The sequence below is a fragment of the Trachypithecus francoisi genome, unplaced genomic scaffold (assembly GCF_009764315.1).
Source record: "Trachypithecus francoisi isolate TF-2019V2 unplaced genomic scaffold, Tfra_2.0 Lachesis_group4, whole genome shotgun sequence".
Taxonomy (NCBI): Eukaryota; Metazoa; Chordata; class Mammalia; order Primates; family Cercopithecidae; genus Trachypithecus; species Trachypithecus francoisi.
Genome location: NW_022681469.1, coordinates 111,799,869 through 111,820,058, shown reverse-complemented (window position 1 = coordinate 111,820,058; position 20,190 = coordinate 111,799,869). Strand labels below are relative to the sequence as shown.

The 20,190-nt window shown below is 43.2% G+C and overlaps 1 protein-coding gene across 1 annotated transcript in view; it reads left to right on the top strand.

Annotated features, from left to right (window-relative positions):
* LOC117072204 (E3 ubiquitin-protein ligase RNF216-like) overlaps window positions 1–20,152 on the top strand; it is a 65,318-nt gene extending 45,166 nt beyond the window's left edge. The window contains exons 6-14 of the mRNA XM_033192119.1: window positions 358–460; window positions 1,575–1,739; window positions 5,683–5,783; window positions 6,031–6,095; window positions 10,299–10,438; window positions 14,500–14,550; window positions 16,544–16,681; window positions 18,563–18,711; window positions 19,600–20,152. Of these exons, the coding sequence (XP_033048010.1) occupies window positions 358–460; window positions 1,575–1,739; window positions 5,683–5,783; window positions 6,031–6,095; window positions 10,299–10,438; window positions 14,500–14,550; window positions 16,544–16,681; window positions 18,563–18,711; window positions 19,600–19,702 (1,015 nt within the window). The 3' untranslated portion in view covers window positions 19,703–20,152. The remainder of the gene's footprint in view (window positions 1–357; window positions 461–1,574; window positions 1,740–5,682; window positions 5,784–6,030; window positions 6,096–10,298; window positions 10,439–14,499; window positions 14,551–16,543; window positions 16,682–18,562; window positions 18,712–19,599) is intronic.
* The last annotated feature ends 38 nt before the right edge of the window (window positions 20,153–20,190 follow it).

Here is a 20,190-nt window from a genome sequence, read left to right as displayed (position 1 = left end):
ATAGTTTTCTTGACAAAGAGTAGCTACTTTTCTTACAAATTTTCCAGTTTTGAAGTTTAACCAATAGTAATGACTTCATTACATTAACAGCTAACTGATATATAAACTTCAGAGGAGTTTGCCTTAATCAGTATGTTCATTGCTTTTTAAATTTTTTCTCTTCCACAAAGATAGGAATGCAGTGCACTTGTTGTTTATTTATCTGTTTAGTTTTTCTGGGCTGCACACATCTTAATTTCTTGATAGGCCAGTTGTAATGTGTGATTAAGGACTATATTCTTCAAACATTGCATTTGAAGCAATGGGCAGGTGTGGGATTTGGAAGCAGTATGAAAGTAACATCATTTGTTTTTGCAGACTTTGTAATTTTCTTCTGGAAAACCCAGATTATCCAAAGAGAGAAGATAGAATCATTATAAATCCCAGTAGCAGTCTGCTGGCCAGCCAGGATGAGACAAAGGCAAGTGTGGTGTTCTTGTTTTGCAGTCGCTACCTGGAAATGCTCTGCTTTGTTGTTGTTGTTGTTGTTATCGCTATGGGAAGAAAGTGCTTTGTTGGGACAAGTTTTTAAAGACCAGCAGGGGGACATAGGATTTCAGAATATGTCTATACTTCAGTGAGATCTCCCATTCTGAGCCACTTTGAATTCTGTCTTTAACTTCTATCTTTCCTTGTAATTCTTATCTTCCTTTTCCCCACAAAGAATTAAATGAATCCTCCATATCTTTAATCCTACAAAGCAAATTCCAAGAATTGGCCAGGACACTAACATTTTATTATGACAATTTTCAAACCTACAGAAAAGTTGAAATATTTTACGTCGATCACCTATATCCCTACCACTGGTGCTACTACAAAGTTAACAGTTTACTGTATCCTCTTTATCATACATATGTCCTGTGTCTGTCCATCAGCACATCTTTGTTATGTTTCATTTCATTATAATGCATTTCAAAGTAAATTGCAAAAACATCAGTACACTTCCCTGTAAATACATCAGCATGCAGATCGTTACCTAGAGTTGAATATCTTTTTTCTTTTAATGTGAGATTTGTATACAGTGTATACTATACATCTGTTTAACCAGATCTCATATCAAGATGTAAAGTTTGGTTTTTAAAAACTTTAATCATTGTCATTATTTGTGATCCAAACTGGCATTTAGTGTGTTACATGGTAAAGTATGGTCGAGAACTAACTTTATTAAGATCTGTTGCTTGATCTTCCAACTCCCCATAGATTCTTTGATTATATCTCTTACATATTCTATAATAGAAAAAAATAGTTGTGTGTAAATATGTTATGGAAAGAAGATGGCTGAAAGATTGGTTTAAATCCCCAACTATACTTCTTTACTAGTTATAACTAGTAAAACTAGTCTGTCAGCTCCAGACAGGTTCGTTTAACCTCTCTGAGCCACCATTTTCTCATCTCTCTTATAGGGCTGGTAACTTCCTTATAGAGTAATTAGAACAAACGTTATTCTTTTCTACACATGTAATTCTTAAAATGATTTCCCTTACATGGGAAATGTACTGCCTGGCCTCTGATTTTATGCTTCTCTCTCGTTTCAGTTGCCTAAAATAGACTTTTTTGACTATTCTAAATTGACGTCTCTTGACCAGCGCTGCTTCATCCAAGCTGCTGACCTCCTCATGGCCGACTTCAAAATGCTCAGTAGTCAGGACATCAAGTGGGCCCTGCACGAGCTCAAAGGACACTATGCAATCACCCGAAAGGTGCTCTACTTGGTCTTCCTCTTGGGGTCACATCACTTGGCTACATCTTCCCATGATAACAGAATGAACAGTCCAGCTTGTGGAAATTGGGATGGTTTATGATTGCTAAGGAATTAGGGTGAAGATAAATAGGTATTTGCTGGTCATGAAGGGTTAAATGAAAAGAAATGATAGATAGATGAGAAGCAGAGAAGTCCTGGTTTGACCATAAAAACATGGAGGGTAATACATTCTACTGTGGAACGCAGGAGTATGAAAGATGTGTTCTAATCCTGCTCCTTCCTGATTTGCTTTCCGACTTGGGACAGGTCACACGACCATCCATCCCCCAGATGGCTCAGTTATCAGTGATAGGACATAAGGTCTGTAAAGAGTCTGGGAACAAGAATGGGCAGCTACTGACAGCTCCTAGCATTTTCCCCCCAGGACCTTAATTAGATAGCACTTAAAGGCCTTTGTTAAGGGTGAGAAGGGTGCTGGTTCATGGTGGGTAACACAGACATCTTCCATGAAGGACAGCACATGGTGCCCACTTTGTAGCTGTGGCCAGAACAGGAGTGCGTGCACCAGCAAAGACCTTGGCTTACTCCTCTTGGTCGCCCTTACTGCCATTAAATTCTATCCTACTGAAATTCTTGTGATTCTCAGCAAACACTGTGATGTTTCTTTTGTCCAAAGGACAAACGTGGGGTTATCGTGGTGGTTAAAATACTCATTGGGTTTTACCTGTAGGAAGAGAAGAACCAAGCCGTGGACTGTGGCTCATGCTGAGGTAGGCCAAGCCCCTTCCACCTTTTTTTTTTGAAATGGAGTCTCGCTCTTTCACCCAGGCTGGAGTGCAATGGCACGATCTCGGCTCACTGCAGCCTCTGCCTTCCCAGTTCAAGCGATTCTCCTGCATCAGCCTCCTGAGTAGCTGGGACCACAGATGCTTACCACCGCACCTGGCTGAGTTTTGTATTTTTGGTAAAGATGGGGTTTCACCATGTTGGCCAGGCTGGTCAGCAACTCCTGACCTCACATGATCCGCCTGCCTCAGCCTCCCAAAGGGCTGGGATTACTGGCATGAGCCACCGTGCCCGGCCAAAAAAAGACTGAAAGAAAAATAGAGGGGCTTTGAAAGGGTAAAATAGGAGACAACCTAAGGTAGACCAAGGGTCTCCAGAAGGGCCTCCCTGAACAAGGAACATTTAATCACAGACCCAAGTAGGAGTTTCGTGGAAGATGTTGGTATCATTTGTTGAGGTGAGAACTAGTACAAACATTTGCTTTGGAGGGAAATAATCATGAATTCAGTCTGGGAAACATTGGTTGCCAGTGTGCTGAGAAGGGCCTGTGAGACTAAGTAAAAATAATTCACTGAAATGTTGACTGGACTAAAAAGTTTGGAAAATACAGACTGTAGATAGGTTTTTAGGGGTGTGTGTGTGTGTGTGTGTGTGTGTGTGTGTGTCTCCTTGGGTTTTATGGTGATAGGACTTTGAGAGTCATCAGCATATGGAAAATCTCACCAGCCAGGATGAGGTACCCAGAGATATCAGGTGAGAAGAGAGGACTGCTGACATGTGAAGACCAAGTGGAGGAGGCAGGCAGACAGGAAGGAAGTTGTAAGACTGGAGCAGTCTGTATTATCACATCATCATCATTGTTATTCTTGTTTAGTAACAGGATCTCTCTCTGTTACCCAGGCTGGAGTACAGTGGCACAATCATGGCTTATTGCAACCTTGACCTTCTGGGCTCAAGCCGTCCTCCTGCCTCAGCTTCCCATGTAGCTAGGACTACAGGTGCATACCACCACACCTGGATGATCTTTTTATTTTGTTTTTTGTAGAAATGGGGTCTTGCTAGATTGTGCAGGATGGTCTTGAACTCCTGACCTCAGGCTGTCCTCGCACCTCAACCTCCTAAAGCACTGGGATGCCACCATGCCCAGCCTGTTATTAAATACTGCTAAGAGTTTGTGCAAGATGAGGACTAAAATGCAGATGGTAGACTTGTAGACTTGGCCACTCAATAATAAGCATAGATTAGTAAGTGCAGAGGCGGGGTAGATGTCAGATTAGAGACAGCTGGAAAGCTTGTGGTCATAAGGGTGAGGTGGTAAAACAGAAGATAAACAACTCCTTTGATAAGTTTCTCTACAAAGAGGGGAAGAAGAAAGAGGGGCTGGCATTGAAAGAGAGATGAGATCACCTTCTCAACACCGCCACACTGGGGATTAAGTTTCAGCAGGAGTTTCAGACAAACACTGCCATCATAGCCACCGCCCTTCTCATGCCGCCCAGGCTTGGACCCCAGCCTGCCCTGCACCCTAACAACATAGCCATAGGACATGAGCCCCAGGGCCTCCTACCCCCTGCCACACTCAGGAGTCCCACCCAGTCTTCCTGAAAGGCTCCCACTCTTCCTTCTTCTCTTACAGGCAGAATGGTCCTACCTCACACACCCCTCCTTCCTGTTCAAATCAGGTACCCCTTCTCCCTCCTTTTTTTAGGATGCCAAAGACTTGAGCACTTTTTTTTTTTTCCAGACAGAATCACACTCTGTTGCCTAGGCTGGAGTGCAATGGCACGATCTCAGCTCATGCAACCTCCGCTTACCAGGTTCACTGATTCTCCTGCCTCAGCCTCCCAATTAGCTGGCATTACAGGCGCATGCCACCATGTCCAGCTAATTTTTTTGTATTTTTAGTAGAGACAGGGTTTTGCCATGTTGTCCAGGCTGGTCTCAAACTCCTGACCTCAGGTGATCCACCTGCCTCAGCCTCCCAAAGTGATGGGATTATAAGCATGAGCCACCCTGGGCGTGAGCCGCCCTGACTTGAATGTATTTAAATCCTGATAAGGAAAATCTAAGAGGGAGAAGCTGAAGGTAGGAAAGAAAAGGGATCCTCACCAGTGGAAGGATTTTATGCTTCAGCATCCTATCCAAGGGTGGGGTGGATATAGGTACATGCAGAGAAGAGCGTGGGGGAAGCAGGTTAGGGGAAAGTAAAGAGGAGCATTGACCAGAGAAACAACATGGAAGATTTGCCTACAGAATGGAACTCACCAGCACATTGTCGTGTGATTTAACCTGTACTTATTCAAGGACAGCTTGGACAGTTTTGTTTTATTTGAGACTGGGTCTCCTGTGTTACCCAGGATGGAGTGCAGTGGCGCAATCATGGCTCACTGCAACCCTGCCTCTCAGGCTCAAGTGATTGTCCTACCTTAACCTCTAAGTACCTGGGACCACAGCTGTGGACCACCAGCTGTCTTTTTATATTTTTAGTAGAGATGGGGTATCCCCATGTTGCCCAGGCTAGCCTTGAACTCCTAAGCTCAAGGGATCTATCCCCTCAGCCTCCCACAGTGCTAGGATTACAGGTGTGAGCCGCTGCACCCTGCCAACAGTTTTTCTTTTCCCTACTCTTTAATCTGTCAGTAAGTATTTTGCTTCCACCACTGTACCAGTTTATGAAAGTCAGAGAGAATGAAAATAAATTCTGCCTATTTACCACTGCCTATTCTTTTTTTTTCTTTTTTCTGAGACATAGTCTCACTCTTTCACCCAGGCTGGATTGCAGTGGTACAGTCTCGGCTCACTGCAACCTCCGCCTCCCAGGTTCAAGCCATTCTCCTGCCTCAGCCTCCTGAGTAGCTGGGATTGCAGGCGTGTGCCGCTATACCTGGCTAATTTTTGTATTTTTAGTACAGATGGGGTTTCACCATGTTGGCCAGGCTGGTCTCGAACTCCTGACCTCAAAGGATCCACCCGCCTTGACCTCCCAAAGTTTTGGGATTACAGGCGTGAGCCACTGCACCCAGCCGCCACTACCTGTTGTTCACCATGCTGGGAAGAAAGCTGAAGATGTGTTAAAATGGCATTTGGGGATTCCCTGTCTCGTGTATTCTTACTTTCCATTTACAGAAGTAACCTCTCGCTTTCTCAATTTTTAGGCCTTTTCTGATGCCATTAAAAAATGGCAGGAGCTATTACCAGAAACCGGTGGGAAAAGGAAGAGAAAAGAAGTGAACCAGTATTCTTACATCGATTTCAAGTAGAACAAGGTAACACAAACTGTGTTGCTGGCAGTGTGTAGCTGCAACACTGCATCTTTTCTTCTTCATAGTCAGTGAAGGAAGCCGTGCTACAAGTGTCTGCCCAGTATCTGGCCAGGCCAGTCCAAGGAGTGACTGACAGGAACTATTTTCTCAGCACATCAAAATTTTCAGAAAGTGGCTGCACTTGTTGGCTTCCTTCTTCCTACTTAAGATAAACCATGGCAGGAAAATTTTGTGTGGTAGAAAATTCATGTGTGAGAAGGTATTTGAGTATGCTGTTAAGCTTGGGGAAAAAACTGGTCTTCAAGGTTTGATGAGAATTGGCTGTGTTGTTAGGTAAAAACTACCCAGACTTATGAATGAGGCCTTACTACAGAGGGTCACTTATGCAACTGAGAGAATGGCCAATAGCCACATGTTTCTCCAAAATTCTGTCATTCTTATTGATGAAATAACTGCTGAAAACCCTTTTGAAGAGGTTACTTCAGGTCTCATCCCCAGAAATATAAACTTGAGTTTTATAACAACTCAGATTTTATCTGAGTTGCTTCCACCCAGTAAAGGAATTACTACAACTTTTCTAGAGATCATCCCTTTCTGTTACGTGTGCACTTAATTACCACACTTGATTTCAGGTATGACTAAGTGGGAATTCAGGTAACTATAAAGCTGGAAAGTGTTTGTATTTGTATTTGTATTTACTTTTTTTTTTTTTTTTTTGGAGACGGAGTCTTGCTGTGTGTGTCGCACAAGCTAGAGTGCTGTGGTGCAATCTCGGCTCACTGCAAGCTCTGGTTCCCGGGTTCACACCGTTCTCCTGCCTCAGCCTCCCAAGAAGCTGGGACTACAGGTGCCCACCACCACACCCGGCTAATTTTTTGAATTTTTTAGTAGAGACGGAGGCCTTGGCCTCCCAAAGTGCTGGGGTTACAGGCATGAGCCACCGTGCCCCGCAGTATTTGTATTTACTATGAACTTTTCAGGATCTAAAAGCAAATCCCTTAGGCTATGACTCCTGAGGTTCCTAAGCCAGTCTGTGGAGCAGCGCTCTGCTGACATGACATTCTCCTGGCCTGTGGCAGAATGTAGAACTAGGGGCAGTGTGCAGGTGGTTTGCATTCAGCCAAATTTACCCACAGTTCAGAATAGGCATCCTTGTTTGTTTCTGACTTTAGTGGTGGAGAAAGTGCTACTTTTCAAGATGATTGACTCCCTTGTTGGTCAGATCCGTCTTTTAGACAGTTCTTCCTTTGTATTAAGTCAGTGTGTACTTCCTGAAATGTCTTGCCATGGTTGTAGTTCTTGCCTGTGGAGACACAGATTCTGGCTGTTGCCCCTTTGTCAGCCTGACTGCCCTTCTCCCCGTCCCTACATGCCCTTCTGTAGCTTGTCAGGGTCTGTTTGAAAGTTGGGGTGTAGAAGACGGAACATCATACTCCACATGAGGTCTGCTCACATTCAGTCTTGCTCTTTTCACCCACATTGCTGTCAGGTCATATACCTCTCTCAGTTTCACTGCATCTCACATTTTCCCGTTAACTTCATTTTATTTGATTCAGTCCCTTGTTTTAGGTATAGCACTTTAATTTAGATGCTGAGTCTTAAATTTAATTATCAGATAATCTTTAAGGACCCTGGAAGTATGAGATAAAAAATACACTTGATTTGTGTTAGTAGTTTAATGTTTATGACTCATACTTAGCCTTTTTTAACAGCTTTTTATAAGGACACAGGCTAAGAATCCCTCATCTGTTCTAGGCATCCCATTTTTTCCTATTCAGTTTGTTTTCCGTCTAAGCACTGCTCTTTGGGCTATAATTGCTTGACTCAGAGTGAGACAGGGTTCTCCCTCCTCTGTCCTTTTTATGATCCTTCAGGAAAGTAAATTAGAGGGAAGTGTGTAGACTTAATTGCATTTATTTTTAAAAATAAAGGACTGAGGCGGGGTGCGGTGGCTCACGCCTGTAATCCCGGCACTGTGGGAGGCCGAGGCGGGCGGATCACGAGGTCAGGAGATCGATATCATCCTGGCTAACACAGTGAAACCCCATCTCTACTAAAAATACAAAAAAATTAGCCAGGTGTGGTGGTGGGCACCTGTAGTCCCAGCTACTTGGGAGGCTGAGGCTGGAGAATGGCGTGAACCTGGGAGGCAGAGCTTGCAGTAAGCCGAGCTCATGCCACTGCACTCTAGCCTGAGCAACAGAGCAAGACTCTGTCTCTAAAAAAGTAAATAAATAAAATTAAAGGACTGAAAATAAATCTTACTACTTTAACATGATAAACTACAAAAAGAACTGAGTAAAGACGAAAGAAATAATAGAGGGTGGAATTTTTTTAAAACTTGTAGTGTTGATAATTATAACTAACATTTGTTTAGCACTTAATATGTACCACTCACTTTTCTAAGTGCTTTAATGGATTAATTCATTTATGTTTCAAATAACCTTATGAGATGTATGTGCCATTATTATCATTTTGTAGAAAAAAAACTGAAGCACAGAGAGGTTAAGTAACGTAGCACATGTTACACAGCTAGCAAGTAGCCGAGCTGGGAATCTGGCTTCAAAACTTACTCTCTAATCGTGTGCTTTTCTATTCTCATAATACCAAAAACTGGTTTTGTTTTGTTTTTAATTTTGAGACGGAGTCCACTTCCCAAGCTCAAGCAGTTCTCCTGCCTCAGCCTCTCAAGTAGCTGGGATTAATTACAGGTGTGTGCCATCACGCCTGGCTAATTTTTGTGTTTTTAGTAGAGACGGGGTTTCACCATGTTGTACAGGTTGCTCTCGAACTCCTGACCTCAGATAATGTGCCGTCCTCGGCCTCCCGAAGTGCTGGGATTATAGGCATGAGCCACTGCGCCTGGCCCCAAAAACTGGTTTTCTGAAGAAAAAGTTTGAATTTAAAAAAATGTGAGAATGAGCAAGAGAAAAGGAGAATCAAAATAAAATGTATTAGGAACCAGATAGTAAATGTTAAAATCAAGAGATTACCAAGAACAGACAAGAGTACATTGAAAATCTGGATGAGATAAAGTTTTCTAGGAAAATATAAATTGGTCAGGCATTGTGACTCACACCTGTAATCCCAGTACTTTGGGAGGCCAGGGCTGGTGGATGGTTTGAGCCCAGGACTTCAAGACCAGCCTGGACAACACGGGAAAAATCCCATCTCTAAAAAAATACAAAAAAATTAACTGGGCATGGTGGCATCTGCCTTTATAGTCCCACCTCCTCAGGAGGCTGAGGCGGGAGGATCACCTGAGCCCAGGAGTCGAGGCAGTAGTGATCTATGAATGTGCCCCTGCACTCCAGCCTGAGCAACAGAGCGGGACTCTGTCTCCAAAAAGAAAATCATAATTTGCCAAATCAGCGAAAGAAATATAGAACCAGGCCCGGCGTGGTGGCTCAAGCCTGTAATCCCAGCACTTTGGGAGGCCGAGACGGGCGGATCACGAGGTCAGGAGATTGACACCATCCTGGTTAACACGGTGAAACCCCGTCTCTACTAAAAAATACAAAAAACTAGCTGGGCGAGGTGGCGGGCGCCTGTAGTCCCAGCTACTCGGGAGGCTGAGGCAGGAGAATGGCGTAAAAAAACCCGGGAGGCAGAGCTTGCAGTGAGCTGAGATCCGGCCACTGCACTCCAGCCTGGGTGACAGAGCGAGACTCCGTCTCAAAAAAAAAAAAAATGTAGAACCTAAACAGATCAATTATATGTCTGATATTTGTCATTCTGCTCTCTTTTATTCTCATGTTATAATATATTGTGGTGAATCTAGAAATACAAAACCTAAACAGATTAATTACATGTCTGATATTTGTCATTCTGCTGTCTTTTATTCTCATAATACATTGTGGTGATCATAGGTACTATTCCTTCAGCCCCTTGTATATTTGAATGCTTTCAAAATAAAAATGGTTGAAAAACATATAGCACATTTGCACCCACCAGAATGGCTAAAATTAAAAACCGAGGATAGGTGTTGGTAAGGACATGGAGAGACTGGAACTCACATGCGTTGCTGATGGAGGAAGGGTGTAAACTGGTACAACCACTTTGGAAAACTGGCGTTATTTTCTAAAGCTGGAAGTAAGCCTATCCCATGATCTAGCAATTCCCAGCTAAATTGCAGACATACATTCACCAACAAATGGCTATAAGCAGCACTATTCAGATTAACTCAAAACAGTAAACCCAAATGTCTTCAGTAGTGAAATAGATAATAAATTGTGGTATAATCACATAGTACACTAGTGACAGAATAAGAGATGCCTTCCAATTGGAGCATAAAGAGAGGGAAAGAACCAGAAAGGTCAAAAAATGGATGATAGGTTGGCAAATGGTAAGAAGCCCAGTCCTCCCAAATGGTAGAATATGAAAGAGAAGTCATGAAACGTACCGCCAGAGAGAAGAGGGAGGATGAGGCCGGGAAGAATGGACATGGCTGGCCCAGATTCCTAATACACAGTTGTCTGCATGCTTTTGCATTGTCGTATATCTTCTAGGTGACATAAAAATAGAAAAGAGGATGTTCTTTCTTGAAAATAAGCGACGACATTGTAGGTCCTATGACCGGCGCGCTCTCCTTCCAGCTGTGCAACAAGAGCAGGAGTTCTATGAGCAGAAAATCAAAGAGATGGCAGAGGTAGGAAGATGTGCTCTGGTCTTGGGGTGTGTTTCTGGGATTCTGGTTTGCTCTTAGGGTTTAGTTAGTTCAAAACTGTCTTTAAGATTTCCCTTTTCTTCAGAGTGGTGAATTTGGATATATGCAAAGTTTTTAAAAAGAAAAAAACCTGGGTTTTGTCATAATACTTAGGTTTGTGGTTTCATAAATCAGATTTATGTTAGAAAATTTTAATTGGAGCTTAGTGTATCTATTTTACTTCCTTCCTCCAGCCTCAGTTCCATTTTGCTCTTTAATTTTTCTAAATATAGTATCAAATGTGCAAGTCAGCTGGAATGTATATATTGATTGTTTAATATGTATCTTCTAAACCATTGGCTCCCGAAGTGTGACCCAGAGATCCCTGGGTTTCCCAAGACTCTCTTGGGGGTCTACGAGGTCAAACCTCTTATAACTATACTAAGACATTACAGTGACCCTTGAACAACATGAGAGTTAGGAGTGCTTCCCCCTGTGCAGTTGAAAGTCTGCATATAATGTTTGATTGCCCCAAAACTTCACTGTGAACAGCCTGCTGTTGACAGGAAGCCTTACCCATAACAGTCGATGAACACGTTTGGTATGTTTTGTGTATTACATGCTGTATTCTTACAATAAGGTAAGCTAGAGAAAAGAAAATGTTATTAAGAAAATGATAAGGAAAATATATTTAGTATTCATTAAATGGTACTGTGAATCAGCATGAGAAGGTCTTTATCTTCATGGTCTTCACGTTGAGTAGGCTAAGGAGGAGGGGTGTGCTTGTTTTGCTGTCTCAGGGTGGCAGAAGCAGAAGAAAATGAGCACATAAGTGGGTCCCCACAGTTCACACCTCTGTTGATCAAGGTCAGCTGTATTTGCTTTTTCACCATATTGAATTGTACCAGCAGAAGCAAAGCAGTGGTGCCTTGGCATGAATCAGACCAGTGGCATAGAGCCATCCTCATAATCTTTGTATTCTTCACCACCATGCACTAACATTTTTAAGACACGCCAGTTTCACCTAAAAATATCTTTGATAAAGCAGTAAAAATTATTTTACCAAATTTTGACCCTTGAAAACATCTTTTCAGTATTCAGTGTAATAAAATGAAGTCTTCATAAAGTGCTTCCGCCACATCCCAGGATATGAAGCTTGTCTTATATCCAGGTATGAGGAAAGCACTTGTGCAATTGAGCCGCAAAGCAGCTGCATTGGCCACTTTTTACTTGGAAAAAAGTGACAGAAAAACTGTGATTATTCAAAATTATTTGGCAGGCATTTTCTCAAAAATGAATGAAGTGATTATTTTTGACCAAAATTCTAGATTTTAAGCAGAAATTAGAATTTATTATCTTAATCCATCTGTTACAGAATGACATTCATTAATATCACCAATCTTATCAGATAAGTATTTAAAGTATTAGCAAATTGATGAATGCCATTCATTGTCATTTATTTTTGGTGATGTTCACATTGTCCCGTCTCTGACTAGTGGCTGCCCCTTCAAGTTAGTCTCTCTTACCCGACCCCTGTGGTCTCTGACAATGTCTTTGCTTCTGGGCACAGCAAGATGACCCCGTTTCAATTTCTACTTTCTCTGACCTGGACTCAACAATTTCTCCAAAGTGCCTTCTTTGCTTTTTTTTCTTTTCTTTTTTGACAGAGGAGCTCCATATGTTACCGAAGCTGGAGTGCAGTGGCACATTCATGGCTTACTGCCTTAACCTCCCGGGCTCAAGCAGTCCTTCCACCTCAACCTCCTGAGTAGCTGGGACTGCAGGTGTGCACCACCACACCTGGCTAACTTTTTTTCTATTTGTAGAGCCTGGGTTTCCCCATGTTGTCCAGGCTGGTCTTGAACTTCTGGCCTCAAGCCTTCCTCCCAACTCAGCCAGCCAAATTGTTGGGGTTACAGGCATGCACCACCATGCCCTGCCAACTTTATTTTCTTTTCTCTGATGATAAAAGTCTTGGTTCTTAATGACATTAATAACATTATTTTTGTCAGATTATATCTGAGAATATAAAATTAAAATATTTTAAAGTCACTTGAAATATGTCTTGGTGCTTATGCCATTAAGTTGATAAACAAGTTTATAGGCACAGTGGCTTATGCATGTAATCCCAGCACTTTGGGAGGCCAAGGCAGGCGATCAGTTGAGGCCAGGAGTTCAAGACCAGCCTGGCCAACATGGCAAAACTCTGTCTCTACTAAAAATACAAAAATTAGCTGGGCATGTAATCCCTCCAGGTAGCTGCCTGTAATCCCAGCTACTTGGGAGGCTGAGGCACGAGAATTGCTTGAACCTGGGAGGTCGAGGTTGGTTGTAGTGAGTTTCTTTCTTTCTGTTTATTTTGAACTTTTAGAGAGTTGGTTTTGTTTATCTAATTTTGTAAAAAAAAAAATTTAGTTCTGAAATCAAAACTGTAAAACAAGGAATATTCAGAAAAATCTAGCTTTTGTCCTGTCCCTTTCTCCCACTTTCCTTTGTTTGTTTGTTTTTTGAGACGGAGTCTCGCTCTGTCACCCAGGCTGGAGTGCAGTGTCAGGATCTCGGCTCACTGCAACCTCTGACTCCCGGGTTCAAGGGATTCTCCTGCCTCAGCCTCCTGAGTAGCTGGGATTATAGGCGCGAGCACCATGCCTGGCTAATTTTTTTATTTTTAGTAGAGACGGGGTTTCACCATGTTGAACAGGCTGGTCTCAAACTCCTGACGTTAAGCGATCCGTCCACCTTGGCTTCTCAAAGTGCTGGGATTATAGGTGTGAGCCACTGCACCTGGCCCCCCACTTTGTTTATATATAACCATTATTGTTAGTCTTTGGTTTATCTTTCCTTATTTTATGGAAAAACAAATATGTATACTATTTTTATTTACCCATCTTTCTTATCCAGATAGTAGCAGTTTTCCAGGCATAGTAGCTCTCACCTATAGTCCCAGCTACTCGGGAAGCTGAGGCGGTAGGATCTCTTGAGCCTGGGAGTTGAGGCTGCAGTGAGCCAGGATCACACCACTGCACTCCAGCCAGACGCTGTCTCACAAATAATTTAATGTAATCCCAAATGGTGGCAGACTCTTCTGTGACTGCATTTTTCGTTTAACCATGCATCCTGGCAATCACTCTATGGCAATTCATAGGGGTTTTTCTCTTTCCTTTTTTAAACTGGCTGGTGCACTATTTTATGTAATACCATAGTTTATTCAGTCATTCCCCTGTCGATGGACGTTTAGAGTTGTTTCCAGGTTTTCGCTATTATAAATAGCACCATGATAAGTTTATACATACATCATTCCCTGTTTCTGCCCAGGTGCATCTTTGGGCTAGACTCTTGGAAGTGGCATTGATGACTCTCTGCCAGTGTCCCGCCAGTGTGGTTGTCCTGCTTTGCATTTTCACCAGTAATGTGTGAGGGTGCCCACTACCACACAGCCTCGCCAACGAAGTCTGTTGTCAAACAGTTTTTGTTTGTTTTTTGAGATGGAGTTTCACTCTTGTTGCCCAGACTAGGGTGCAATGGCGCGATCTCAGCTCACTGCAACCTCTGCTTCCCGAGTTCAAGTGATCCTCCTGCGTCAGCCTCCCAAATAGCTGGGATTACATTCGCACGCCACCACACCCAGCTAATTTTGTATTTTTGGTAGAGACAGGGTTTCTCCCTGTTGGTCAGGCTGGTCTCGAACTCCTGATCTCAGGTGATCTACCCGCCTCTGCCTCCCAAAGTGCTGTGATTACAGGCGTGAGCCATCCTGCCCGGGCAAACTTAGTTTTCATTTGTTCAGTTTGTTTTTGTTGATGCTATTCTTTGCTATTCAAAGTGTTTTATGTGTCAGCCTTTTCCGTTATTTATTCTACATTTTGAGTCATACTTAAGAAGAATTGTCCTGTATTTTCTAGCTCTCTGATCCACTTACAATTTATTCACAGGTAACTTTTTGAACTGCTAAACTGTGTAATTGAAGAGATCACAATACTGGAGTTATGTTTATGGAAATGAATGCTAAATGGTTAGTGTCATTTTTACTGAATTTGTGTCTGAGTGTGTGCTTTGTTTTTCAGCATGAAGACTTTTTGCTTGCCCTGCAGATGAATGAAGAACAGTATCAAAAGGTAGTTTGAAATCTCACCTTGTTTATTCTGGGCATTTTCATGTGCTGTTTTCTCTTACCATGTTTTGTCAGCATTTTTGATGGCAAATTTGTTTTTGGATAACCTCCTGTTGATTTGCTGAGTTTGCAGTTCAGCTAAGTTATAGTCAGATACATAATCTAGTATAGTCACTCTTATACCACACTGAATCAGAATTGAGGGGGAGATAATAGATGTTCCCATTAAAAATCATTACCTGACGTTCATTAGATGGACTCATAAAGGAAAGTTTACAACTTAGATACTACTTTAAAGTTAAAAGAAAGAGGTATGTCTAACCTCAGGGCAAGATGGGTTTCTGTATGGTGTCTGCCGCCCTCATACAGTGAGCTTTTCTTTTTTTATTTATTTATTTTTTTCAAACGGAGTCTTGCTCTGCCACCAAGGCTGAAGTGCACTGCAACCTCTGCCTCCTGCGTTCAAGCGATTCTCCTGTCTCAGCCTCCCGAGTACCTGGAACTACAGGCATGTGCCACCATGTCCAGCTAATTTTTGTGTTTTTAGTAGAGACGGGGTTTCAAACCGTGTTGGCCAAGCTGGTCTCAAGCTCCTAACCTCAGGTGATCCATCCATCTCAGCCTCCCAAAGTGCTGGGAACAGGTGTGAGCCACTATGCCTGGCTAGTGACCTTTTCTAATGTGGTATTAAGAATGAGCTGGTGGGCAGGCATCGTGGGTCGTGCCTGTAATCTCAGCACTTTGAGAGGCTGAGATGGGAGGATTGCTTGAGCCCAGGAGTTTGAGACCAACCTGGTCAACATAGCAACACCCCATTTCTAATAAAAATTAAAAATAAATAAATAAAAGAATGGCACTGGATGCGGTGGCTCACACCTGCAATCCTAGCACTTTGGGAGGCCAGGGTGGGTAAATCACAAGGTCAGGGGTTCGAGACCAGCCTGGCCAATATGGTGAACCCCCGTCTCTACTAAAAATACAAAACATTAGCTGGGCATAGTGGCAGCCGCTTGTAATCCCTGCTACTCAGGAGGCTGAAGCAAGAGAATCGCTTGAACCTGGGAGGTGGAGGTTGCAGTGAGCCGAGATTGTGCCTTCAGCCTGGGCAACAGAGTGAGACTCTGTCTCAAAAAAAAAAAAAGAATGAGTTGGTGATTGGATCAGTTGCTATAGTTAATAAAAGGAGTCAATAGCTTGGTACATTACTTGAGGTTGCTGCTTTAATTAGCTTCAATAGGCCGGGCGCGGTGGCTCAAGCCTGTAATCCCAGCACTTTGGGAGGCCGAGACGGGTGGATCACGAGGTCAGGAGATCGAGACCATCCTGGTCTACACGGTGAAATCCCGTCTCTACTAAAAAATACAAAAAACTAGCCGGGCGACGAGGCGGGCGCCTGTAGTCCCAGCTACTCGGGAGGCTGAGGCAGGAGAATGGCGTAAACCCGGGAGGCGGAGCTTGCAGTGAGCCAAGATCGCGCCACTGCACTCCAGCCTGGGCGACAGAGCTAGACTCCGTCTCCAAAAAAAAAAAAAAAAAATTAGCTTCAGTAGTCCCTTAAAATAAAGCTCAGACTTGGATACGACCAGTCCTTATGACAAGAACAAAATCCAGCTTTTGAAAGCATTTTGGGTAATACCTCTTGTGTTCCTTATCTTTGCTTTTTATAATCACGTTAGCATCTGAGTACAGATGTTCTAGTTCCCTTTGCACCATGGGATTGAATATGATAACTTTATACAAAAATTACTCTAAAGAATACCAGATAAAACCCATGAAAACGTTGCTGTTTTAGGTATGGATTACTATTGTTCTAGTATCTTGAGCTAGATTTATATAGCACGAAACAGCATATCATTGTTTTATGGCCCCTAAAATGGGTTGCTTTTTACCTCAGAATTTGTGTGTGGGGTGGGAGAGAGATGAGGATGGGAGACAAGGCTCCTCCTCTGCTTAATTAAGTGCAGGACATTTCATGTGTGTTTCTTGACTGCCTGCAGGACGGCCAGCTGATTGAGTGTCGCTGCTGCTATGGGGAATTTCCATTTGAGGAGCTGACGCAGTGCGCAGATGCTCACTTGTTCTGCAAAGAGTGTCTCATCAGATACGCCCAAGAGGCAGTCTTTGGATCTGGAAAGGTAAGAACTGTGTAATACGTCCCATGTATATAGGACACATTCCTGGAGTCTAAGGAGACCATGTTGATAGATAAGTGTAAGTGCCTCTTTCAGGGTGGAATTCTGCTGGTGTGCTTATGGGCATTACCTGATGTGTGTGATTATGTGGGTTCTCTAAGCACAGCAGATTTCTTTTCAGGGAGCAGTAGAATTCTTCCACGCCCCCATACCTAGCTGCAGAGGAGCACCTGCTTCACTCATCTTATTCATAATCAGAGGGAAGGTTACCTCCGAAAGAGAGAACTTTGCAGCCTGTTGGATTAAATATATATTAAAATAACATAACTTACTTTACACAAGATCATATTTCTCTCTCCAAAGTCAGTTTCTCTGAACATCAGCATAACAAACACAGTATGGGAATTTTACATTGTTTTACACCACTAAGTTTGTGGTATTTTGTTCCAGCAGCAATATAAAGTTAACACAGTGATTAAGAAGATGACTTTTTGCCTGGGCGCAGTGGCTCATGCCTGTAATCCTAGCACTTTGGGAGGCTGAGGCAGGTGGATCACCTGAGGTCAGGAGTTTGAGACCAGCCTGGCCAACGTGGTGAAAACCCATCTCTGCTAAAAATACAAAAATTAGCCAGGTGTGGTGGTGGGTGCCTGTAATCCAGCTACTCAGGAGGCTGAGTGAGCCAAGATCACACCACTGCACTCCAGCCTTGGTGATGGCGAGACTCTGTCTCAGAAAAGTAAATAAATAAATAAAGTTTCTGTTTTTTCAAAGAGCATGACCTTTGGAGTCAAGCAGAATGCATTGGGCCATGCCCCCCGTCAGCCATACCAGCTCTGTGGTCTTGAGCAAATTAAATGCCTTAAGCCTCAGTTTCTTTCTCTGTAAAATGGAAATAATCATAGTATTGTTTTGAAAGCTAAATGAGGTCATGAATTTAATAAACTTACTGTTTGACACATGGTAAATGCCTCATAAATTTTAGCTGTTTTTAAGATGTTGTCTTTTTCCATTTGTTTTCTTTGGTGTCTGTCTTTCATGTGGGACGCATTCCTCATGTCTGACACTGTTCATGTTAAAGAGCTGTTGGAAAGCTGTGTGAGTAGTGGGGCTTATAGAGCAGTGGATTTGACTCTAGGTGCCTGGGAGCCAGTTAGCTTTTATATTATGAACCTGAATGGCCCTTAAGTCTCTTCCCTGGGGTGATTCAGTCTGCCTGCTGCCTAGTGGGTGTGAGCCCATTTTCCAACATTCTGAAACTGAGTGGGAGGAAGGGGCTGGAGAATTCTCTGTTCATTATGCAGACTTCATTTCAGACTCTGACTTCAGGCCCCCTCAGCTCTGCTCTTCTCTATGACTGGTTCCCAGGCCAGAGCCTTGTGGTCCAGCTGTTCAGATCTTCCTCATTTCTCTCAGAGTCAGCCAGTTCCTTCTGAAGGGGGTAGGAACTAGAGGCTCCACCCATCTCCCTGTTTTCAGTTTATTGCTTTGAGTCCTCCCCCTCTCCCCACCACTCAGCTCTGCTTTCCAGAGGGTCTCCAGCTTTCTAATATCTGTAGAGGGGACCAACTTCTCCCCAGCATCTCCTTTTCAGACCCTAAGCTATGGGCTTTTCTATCTGGTCTGCTAAGCCATTTACCCTTCCTCCACTTTCAACCTCTGTGGATTGTGATTTGGGCTGATAAAGGTCCTCTAGTGATATCAAAAATGTACTGGATTTTTGTTTCATGGTTTCCATGATTTAATTGTGATTTCTTAGAGACGAACAGGCAGAGAGATCTTTGCTCTACTGTCTCAGGATCTATGTTTTTAACCGCAGACGCTTTTTATTTTTCTATAAACGGTGTTGGTTTTTTTCTTCTTTGCCTGTTTGCCTTTTTCTAGTCGGAGCTCAGCTGCATGGAAGGCAGCTGCACGTGTTCGTTCCCAACCAGTGAGCTGGAGAAGGTGCTCCCCCAGACCATCCTATATAAGTACTATGAACGAAAAGCTGAGGAGGAGGTTGCAGCAGCCTACGCCGACGAGCTTGTCAGGTTTGTTCTCAGGAAGAGCGTGCCATCTGCCACCCCTTCCCCATTGTGAAAACTACCTGGGCACTTGCATCAGTTGATGAAAATTGAGTGTATCTTTCAGGTTTTTTGGCATTTCTTGCTGAGAAATAAGATTATCAATAATTTTATTTATTTATTTTTATTTTTTACACCTCAAAACCATTGAGTAACCAGTAATTCTATTAATGGAAAAATCTGCAGCTCAGACTTCTTTTTTTGTTTGAGATGGAATCTCATTCTCTCACCCAGTTATGGATTGCTGGAGTGCAGTGGCACAGTCTCGGCTCACTACAACCTCCGCCTCCCGAGTTCAATCTATTCTCATGCCTCAGCTTCCCGAGTAGCCTGGATTACAGGTGTGCGCCACCACGTCCAGCTTATTTTTGTCTTTTTAGTAGAGACGGGGTTTTGCCATGTTGGCCAGGCTGATCTCCAACTCCTGACCTCAAGTGATCCACCCACCTCGGCCTCCCAAAGTGCTGGGACTACAGGTGTGAGCCACCGCGCCCGGCCTGCAGCTCAAACTTCTGTCTACATATCTTGGCACCCCCTGATCTTCTGGCCCGTAGATACAATCATGGTGCCCTGGGCTGGAGGGAAATCGGTATATGCAAGGAGTTCTCATTAAGATTGGGCTGTGTTTATTGAGTGGTTTATATTGCGTCAGGACCGCAGGTGATGCTTATGTTTCCTGATAAGAGCCAGCACAAAGAAGAGGCTCAATTTGTGTTTTCAGGAAAACTAAGGAGTATAAAGGAGATGTGAATGTCCAGCTCAAAACTCCATCTTCATATGAACAGCCACATGGAGCTGGAACCAAGTCAGTCTTTAATGTTTGAAGTAATGTCACTTCTGCTGTTCTGATTGTAGGTGCCCCTCCTGTAGCTTTCCTGCTCTGTTGGACAGTGATGTGAAGAGGTTCAGCTGTCCTAATCCTCGCTGCCAAAAGGTAGGGAGGCAAATTTTTTTCTAGATGTATACTATGGTATTATAGGCTGCCCTCATGGCCCAGATATCTGCTGTTTACCTGACCGCTGATGTATAAGGAGGATTTGAGTGCTTTCCTTTTCATAAGCAAATGAGGATGAGTATTTTGTGAGTAACGGTTGACATGGTTACTGAGATGGCAGCCACTCGTGCCACTCCAGTTACAAAGCTCTGGATTCCTGTTTTATATCATCATCTTTAGGACAGATACTGTAATGTAAAGTGGGAAGTGTTTAGTTTTTCTTCCACTGTGTCAACATTTTTCTTGCTTGCTCTCTTCACCACCTATGCTGAAATAACCCTTGCTATCCCTCCCCGCACAGACGCACACCGTTTGCCATTTTCAAAGTCCATATGATGCTTCTTTGATTACAGAACTGGGCATCATACTGGCATCTCCATCACATCTGATAGGTTATTTGTTTGACTGTTTCTCCTCATAAGAACTGACTATATTAGGTGGGAACAGAGCTG